Source organism: Lolium rigidum, chromosome 7 (assembly GCF_022539505.1).
Source record: "Lolium rigidum isolate FL_2022 chromosome 7, APGP_CSIRO_Lrig_0.1, whole genome shotgun sequence".
Classification (NCBI taxonomy): domain Eukaryota; kingdom Viridiplantae; phylum Streptophyta; class Magnoliopsida; order Poales; family Poaceae; genus Lolium; species Lolium rigidum.
In genome coordinates this window covers 38692182-38700556 of record NC_061514.1, presented here as the reverse complement: position 1 = coordinate 38700556, position 8375 = coordinate 38692182, and the positions used below count along the sequence as shown (strand labels likewise).

Here is an 8375-nt window from a genome sequence, read left to right as displayed (position 1 = left end):
CACTGCACGCGAATAACTTCCGTCGCGAGGTAGGCGACGGTTAGGTTAAAATTAACTGTGCCGCTGACGCGTCGGCCCCGCCACTCCCCGCCTCGCTTTTCGTTGTGTCGGGGCGCCGGACACCGTATCGGGCCGCGCCGGACAAAAATGGGCTTTGGGGGACGCGGCTGGAACGCATTTTCTGTCCGGCGCGCCCAAATCCCTTTGGGGACGGTTTGGGGGACGCGGCTGGAGATGCTCTAACCGCAAAAGAAAAAAGAGCAAGATCATTTCCCCCCAAAAATAAGAAATATACTCAGTGAAAGCGGCAAGATCGCGTGCACACGCAGGCAGAAAATCATTAAATAAAGTGCCATAAATCGCGATCGCAAGAGCATCTGGGAGAAGGAGGAGTAATTATTTAAGCCTCGAGAGAGAACGGCACACGCACTGGCCTGTCCCGTTCCCGGAGGAATTCCCCAATTTAAGATCTCTCTCGCGGTCTCGCCACCTCCACCTCACTCGCTCGCTGCCGCTCACATGTCGGCGGCCGGCGACGAGAGCGGCGGCGGCGCCGCCGCCCTGCCGCAGGGCCCGGTGCCCGTGGAGCACGTCAAGGCGGCCAACGGGCTCGAGAAGGTCGTCCTCCGCGAGGTCCGGGGCAACTCCGTCGAGGTACGGTATTGCTGCGCACAACGCCCCCTCTCCCTCTCCCCCTCTCCCGGTTCCGCCCGGCACGTGTTCCGGCTGTCAGATCTCGGTGCAGATCCGTGGCGCTGGATGTTACGGAGCGGGAGTGTCTGCAATCGCTACCCCGATCCCGATCATTTTCCAGTACGAGTATTATTGTACTAGCGGATTTTCCTAAGCGAGATTGGGAGATTGATCGCGTCAAGCCTGTGACGAACTGATCTCGGAGGGGAGTTCTTACGCGGTGTGCGCAGCAGATCATTGTTCCGACCCCGCGCGTTCAGGACTAGGAGTTTCTGTTTGTAGATGCCTGTAGTGATGAATGGCAGTCGAGAAATCAACACGTGATACAAAAAAAAGTGGCCACTGGGACCTATAATGGGGTTCCTGCAATTTTCCTGAATATGACGCTTTAATAATATGCTAATCGGTCTGATTCATGTGTGTGCTGCGCGATAGTGGCGAGCGGATTTGCTTGTAATTGGGGAGAGCCTGCAGGTTAGCAGGGGAAGGTTTGACGCTGCTGAACAGCATCTATCTCGTGACCAGTATTTATCAAACATTAGTAGCAGTATTCTCTTTTGGTCCACCACACAAAACACAAACAACATGTGGCGCAACAGAGTTTTACCTGCTGGTGCTAGCTCTCCTGATCACTGTTGCCCTTTTTGTGAAATTGTGATGCAAACTTCTCTTGTTCTTCAGAACCATGGTATGTTTTATTGGCCTTAAATAGCAGTATCCAGTATACACAACACTAGAACAGCGACATCGCACATGGATATCTTCATGATAGTCTCAGCTGTGCGGAGGCCTGCTCTCTGAAGAGTGGGTTATAAGAATGAATGGATACATCTACGACTGGGTCACTGATGGAATTTTTGCCGACGAGGTAGATAACCAGTATTGCAACACAGAACTTCCTTTAGATAGGCATATATTGAAGAAGTTTCCTAGACAGCTGATTTGCTTTGCTGACTGTGAGGACTTTGGAATGATGTCAAGCACGTCATGTGCATTTATAGGGTATGACATCGGTCAAACATATAGATTTGTTGTTGTTTGGCACTTCAGTTTATCATTATATAGGACTCCCCAAACCTGCATTCCTGTATCTAAAAGTGACCGATGAGGTTATCAAGCCGATCGGACACTCACTTCTTGATGAACCCCTTCCAATCTACCTCCTGTTGCCTACTTTACTCTCAGTTATCAAGACACTGATGAGTAGTAGGACAGGCATTTCAGCTTCTGCTGATCTTACTGCAGCTGCAATTTGTGGAGAAGGGCCATGAGGTCAACTTTGGTGAAAGATAGGTAAAAATGCCAGGTGAGAATTTGAGATGATAGAGACAATGATGGGTAGTGAATTAGTGGTCATTTGTTTTTTTTTTTGTTACTAGTGAAGTTTAAGTTTGTGACCCTAGTGCCATGGTTATTATTCCACTTGTCACTTAGAAGTTAACCCGATTATGATTTTCCTACTGTTTGACGTCTGTTTGACGTTTCCTGCATGGGCCAAGCCTATGTAATTTGGCATATCAATATTTACGAAGAAGACACATGTGCAAAGTAATCATGAACAAGTCTGAGCCCAGTGTGTTCAGTATTAAAAGTGCACCCATAAAGATGATCGAGAAATCGGTAGCATGATACAAAAAAGTGGCCATTGTGATCTATAATGGATTTTCTTTAATTCCTGAAGACAAAGCTTTAATATGATATTTTTTCTGATCTATGTGCTCGTGACTCTGAGAGTGGTGAGTATTGGTTCATACTGGAATCATTTCCTCGTATCTGGGAGAGCTTGCAGGTTACCAGGGTGGAAGATTTTACTCTGTTGAATACTCATCTCTTTCATGAGCAGGTAGTATATAACTATAGACTCCCTCCACCCCAAAATGTAAGGCGCCCTTGATTTTCTCTAACAACTTATAACTTCGACTATGATTTTTTAAATTATTATAAAGATATTAGATATATGAAATGAAAGAGCTATGCAAGATAAATGCAACGATACTATGTGTACATTCCTGAAACATATAATTTGGTATATATTAGTGGTCAAAGTCATACATCAAAGACCTTGCAAAACAAAGCGTGCCTTACATTTTGGGATGTGGGGGGGGGGGGGGGAGGGGTATTAAACATCTGTAGAGTAGCACATGCTCATCTCGTCTACTATACACAATAACCGGCGTGGCGACAGTGTTTTACCTTCTGGTGTTTTAACTCTCGTGGCAACTATTTCCTGCTGTCGTGATACAAACAGCTCTAGTTTTGCCAACCTGAGAATTTTTTTCGGCTTAAACTGGTAGTCTACACAACAGTGACAACACATCTGGATATGCTTATGATAGGTCTCTGTTGTGCTAAGCACCTGCTCCATACAGAGCGGGTTAGGTAAAAACGCCAGGTGAGAGTTTGAGCTGATAGAGAAATGATGGGTGGTAAACTAGTGGTCGTATGTGATGTTGTTACGGGTGAAGTTTAAGTTTGTTGCCCTACTGACATGATTATTGTTCCACCTTTCATTAAGAAAGTTTTTTCTACTGTCTGGACGTGTGTGTGTTGATTCACTAGATAGAGGCCAGTCCATATTGTTTTGCTTATCGTATGCATACGAAGATGACAGGTGTGTGAAGTGATTGTGAAAATATATGTCATACTGATGTTCCACAAGGCCTGGCTATTCAAGCTTCTACATTCGGACCACTATAGTGACACAGGCTGGCACATTGGTTTTTGCTCATAATTTTGGAATATTAAGAATGTTGTTGCAACAAAAAAAATATACTCCCTCTGATCCTAAAAAAATGTCGGACCGCTAATTTTGTACAAAAGCCCTCATCTTTTACTTCAACTCAACCCGCACTCCAGCTCTCGCATGCATGTGTTCAGGAAAAGCTGTCTTACCGCACATGGGCTTGTGTGATGGCTAGCTAGGTAGCTCCCGCACTGCACGCATCCACATGGTTCTCTCGCATCCATGTACGAATTGGTCTGACTTTATAAGGTCTTAATTGCAAAACGAATCTGTACTAGGCGGCCGACACATATTTCGGATTGGAGGGAGTAGGTATTTTGTCATGGCAGAATTATTAGTTAGATGGACCTTTGATAGAAATGCCACTATAATAGAACAATAAGCTCACTCTAAATCATCTGCCCATCTCTTTTTGCGTTCTAGAGTTCTATGTGACAGGGTGAACCTGGATTATGATCTTCATAACAGATAATAAAATTTGTGTCCATTAGAACTTTCGACATAAGCAAACAGCATCTACCAATCCAAATTAGGATCGGTTCTGAGTTCAACCTTCACAAACAGTTGTTGACTTTCAGAAGTGCTGACTACCTTTTGAGAGCTTTCATTTTTCTTTTAGTTAACCTGTTACAAAATATAACTATTTACTTATTTAGTCCTATATGCTATTTCTTTTAGGTGTACCTGTATGGTGGCCATGTCACATCATGGAAAGATGAGCATGGCGAGGAGCTGCTTTTTGTTAGCAATAAGGTGACATTACTTTCCTTCTTACGTACAAAATATGTTGTTGCTTCTAAAACAATCTCTTAGCATTTTCAATTTTTGTATCTAAATACTGACTCGACTTGATTATCATCAAGACATTTATAACATACGAATACATATCTATTCTGAATGCTAGTTCAGCATTTTATCAGTTCAATACCAGGGCAAAAATATGTGCAGTCAACAGCAAATTTTATCTTCGCTTATGGTTGGCTGTGAAGTCCAACATGTTAAACAATTTTTACATAATTTTCATTACCATCTTTCTCGTATGCCATAGAAATGTGGCGAGGGCCATATTTCAAATTAGCATTTCCCTGCTGCTCATTTTGCCTTGTGAACGTGGCCAAAAAATGTGTGTCTCACTTGTACTGGAATCTTGATCCCACATCTTTCCTGATTGACTATTATTTTTCTTGGCTGATGTCACTCTCCTATCAGGCTATTTTCAAACCTCCAAAAGCTATACGTGGAGGTATACCAATCTGCTTTCCTCAGGTATGAGAATTTTTGTTTTTTGCATTTTTTTCTCGCTTCATTAATTCCCTCTACTTTATGTGGTTTTATTTTTTCTAAGTACTCTTCCTGTTCTAGTTTTCCAACTTCGGACACCTGGAAGCTCATGGATTTGCAAGGAACAGGACCTGGATTGTTGACACTGATCCACCACCATTTCCAGTACCAGTCTCTAGCAGAGCTTACATTGATTTAATCCTTAAACCTACCGAAGAAGACTTAAAGATCTGGCCACATAGGTGGGAAAATCCCAAATAATTACATACTTAGTGTGTTATCATCATTGTAGGAAATGCGGCATTTTTTTTTTGTTATGGTATTTGTTGTTGAAGCCAAGCATAGTTGCCTGTGTGTTCAAATGGATCAATAACAACAATCATTTCATTGCAGTTTTGAGTACCGTCTGAGGATTGCACTTGGACCTGGTGGAGATCTAATGCTGACTTCACGTATAAGGAATAGCAATGCAGATGCAAAGTCATTCACTTTTACCTTTGCATATCACACATACTTTTCGATTTCTGATATAAGGTATGTATTTTCAGCTGACCATCAAAGAGTCAATGTCACAGTAGCTTTTGAAGTGATCTTATAAAAGTGATCTTATAATAGAAGCAGAATACTTGGTCCTCACTCCCAAGTTTGGTTGTCCGGGTGTCCCAAATCTGTCTATAATTGCCCATCTGTGAACTGCCTCGTTTCTGTTTTCTCGTTAACTGCCCCATTGCTATAATAGTTCTTCTCTTATAATAATTTCGTCCTAATATTTCAGCGAGATAAGAGTAGAAGGTCTTGAAACTCTGGATTACCTAGACAACTTACAAGATAGGGCCCGCTTCACTGAACAAGGCGATGCTATTGTTTTTGAATCTGAGGTGCGATACTTAGGCCTCTTAATTATACTGCCATTTTATAATTTTCTTTGCATCCCAGTTTCTTAACTCAAGGGAGTATGTATATGTAAAATTTACAGTTAGACAGAATATATCTGGGCACACCATCAAAAATTGCCATTATTGATCATGAGAAGAAAAGGACATTTGTTGTGAGAAAAGGAGGCCTTCCGGATGCTGGTATGGTGAACTCTGATATTTGTTTGCTTAGAACTGCAATATATTATCATCATTACAATCGTTGAAGAATGAATCTAAGGAGTTCCTTCATTTTCTCTTTGGTGACAGTTGTTTGGAACCCTTGGGACAAAAAGGCTAAGGCAATGTCAGATTTTGGGGATGACGAATATAAACGCATGGTATGTGTGGAGGCAGCTGCTATAGAGAAGCCAATTACTCTGAAGCCTGGTGAGGAGTGGACTGGAAAATTGGAATTATCTGCAGTCCCGTCTAGTTATTACAGTGGTCAATTGGACCCAGATCGTGTTATTCAGGATTCAGTTGTCCCGGAGGATTCCATCAGCTAGCCCTTAGTGAATCTTGTGCAGGTAACATTTTTACTGATAAAATGGCCATGTGTGGAAGTTGTGAACATGGTATAGACATACAGAGCACGTATAATACTATGTGAACGCCACATTCTATTGAAGCTAGTTTATTTTATTTTATTTAGCCACTTGCATACTATTTTCTTGTACAATGCACTCCAAATTATTTATAGAAGTGCTTAAGTTGTTAAGCCCATACTTACGCAGAATTCTCTAGACACGATTAAGCGAGACCAGATGTTAGGAACTTGGCATAATGCATCTCTAAGAATTATGACAACAAACAGATGGCTTTTTCAAGAACTAGGCATGGTACGCAGAACCTGTCTTTTTGGGTAATCAGGGATTCGGTGGAGACTAAAATCTACCAGAATTTACTGGTGAAGCGGCAACCACATTGTGGAAGACCTTTTCTTTTGAGAACTCCAATTACAAAAGACTAGCTTACCTGCACAATGTTTTGTTTTTATCTGCTTACAGTTGTAAGTATCATGATGCTGAGAAATTTCGTACGTATACATATATGATCCACAGCAAATATTTGTTTCACATCTGTTCTCAATACTGATTGTTCTATTTGCATGGACATGTTTCATGTATTGCAGGTAGACTATTAATATCGTATGCACAAGGGAAATGGCATCAAGGAGTGTCAAAACATTCCTTCCATTCTATTCAATCTTTGTTGTTTTCGGCATGCACATCAGAACAAAGCGAATCTACATGACACAAAGGACAAAACTTTGTTCATATCCTCTTTAGGGATGTTTGAAGAAACATCTCGGATGGGTTGTAAAATAAATTTATGACTGTATTATATCAGTTTCTTTTATTCTTGGATGCTAAGTTTCATAGTGTAAAACATTCCAAGGTTTTGAGCTGCATGGCTTTGTTGGTGGTTACAAGATCGATGCTTATTTGGATGCATGGTTTACCTGTCTATTGGATGGTTATTCAAATGAAGCAGCGGTGTTTTTGTGTCTGATTAAAGCTGTGATTTTTTGGTAATTCTGTTATGCAATCTAACCAGCAAATGTTGGGTTTTCAGTCTCATCAGCCTAAAGGTTCAAATTTTATTTGGTTATATACTGATGAACTTCTTTTAAACAATGATGAAGTACTGATTATACAATGATTAGACTTCACAATGTGGAACGGATCAGTGTATGTTATGATTGATTGATTTGGTTGTAAAGAAGGTTAAAATTGAATGTAGGGAATGTTCCAAGTAGTGACTTCAAAAGGGAGGGTTGTCTGTGCTGTAGAGTTTTGCTCCCGGAGGATATTCTCTTGGCATGAACAATAAAATCTAAATATATAGAAAATACAATAAGAAATCTTAAGTTTTATACTTGTTCATTTTAGACTGTAAGTATAGTCTGTGTTGGTGCAAATGTGCATGCATAAAGAAGCAACTATGCTTCCTCAATAAAATATGATAAACTTTGTTGTTCTAAACAAACACACAAAATGACATTGAACTAGTTTTTATCACAGGTTGAACTGTTGAAGTATTTATTCCCCCTTCATAGAAATTCGCAGACAACCAAATGACACGAACATGTACACATCCAGTTTCTTTGTATTCTTTTGACATTCGTACAAGTATTTTTGGCATGCACAAGCATATGGTCCTGGGAGTCGAATTATCTGGGTACATTTTCTAGGTGTTATGTATATGAATCCTTCAAACATAGATTATTGTTACGAATTTTGGATCCCTAACATGATTTCGGATGATTCATGACAAGATAATTAAGGAGGAGACCTATGTTGCAAGTGTGTCTGATTTTGTTTCACCATTTTAAGTGGAGATACCAACGGTAACCCATAAAATGTTGTAAAATAACCTGTCTCCAAGTGTAATTTATATTTACTAGAGTCATAGGTATGCCAAGAGGGACACTTGGCAAATCAGAGGAAAATAAACCTATCAAAATCTCAAAGTTTTCCCCTCAAAATTCACTTAAAGATAGGTTTTTCTTTCCCGGAACATCAGGTCAACTTTTTGTTGATACCTCGGACCTAGTGAGATTGAAGCTGGCATGGATTTGTTTCCATGCACTTCTTTGTTTCTCTCCCCACTATAAATACCCACTCCAAGGCAAAGTGAGGAAGTTTGAGAAAGGTATGAAAGGGGAAATCTTTGCTTTGAGTTCATATCTATAACTCTCTTTCTCTTGTGCCTAGACCTAATCACCTCCACTAAAATCT

The 8375-nt window shown here is 40.8% G+C and overlaps 1 protein-coding gene across 2 annotated transcripts; it reads left to right on the top strand.

Annotated features, from left to right (window-relative positions):
• The first annotated feature begins 504 nt into the window (after window positions 1–504).
• On the top strand, window positions 505–7066 carry LOC124674083 (putative glucose-6-phosphate 1-epimerase). 2 transcript variants are annotated; one of them, XM_047210116.1, is made up of 9 exons: window positions 505–654; window positions 4115–4189; window positions 4646–4702; window positions 4799–4959; window positions 5111–5251; window positions 5493–5595; window positions 5694–5793; window positions 5902–6161; window positions 6767–7066. In XM_047210116.1, exons 1-8 carry the CDS (start codon window positions 520–522, stop codon window positions 6138–6140), a joined length of 1011 nt encoding a protein of 336 aa, XP_047066072.1. In that variant the 5' UTR covers window positions 505–519; the 3' UTR covers window positions 6141–6161; window positions 6767–7066. The 2 variants fall into 2 exon arrangements, with proteins under 2 accessions (XP_047066072.1, XP_047066073.1); XM_047210117.1 differs by lacking the exon at window positions 6767–7066 and adding an exon at window positions 6369–6393.
• The last annotated feature ends 1309 nt before the right edge of the window (window positions 7067–8375 follow it).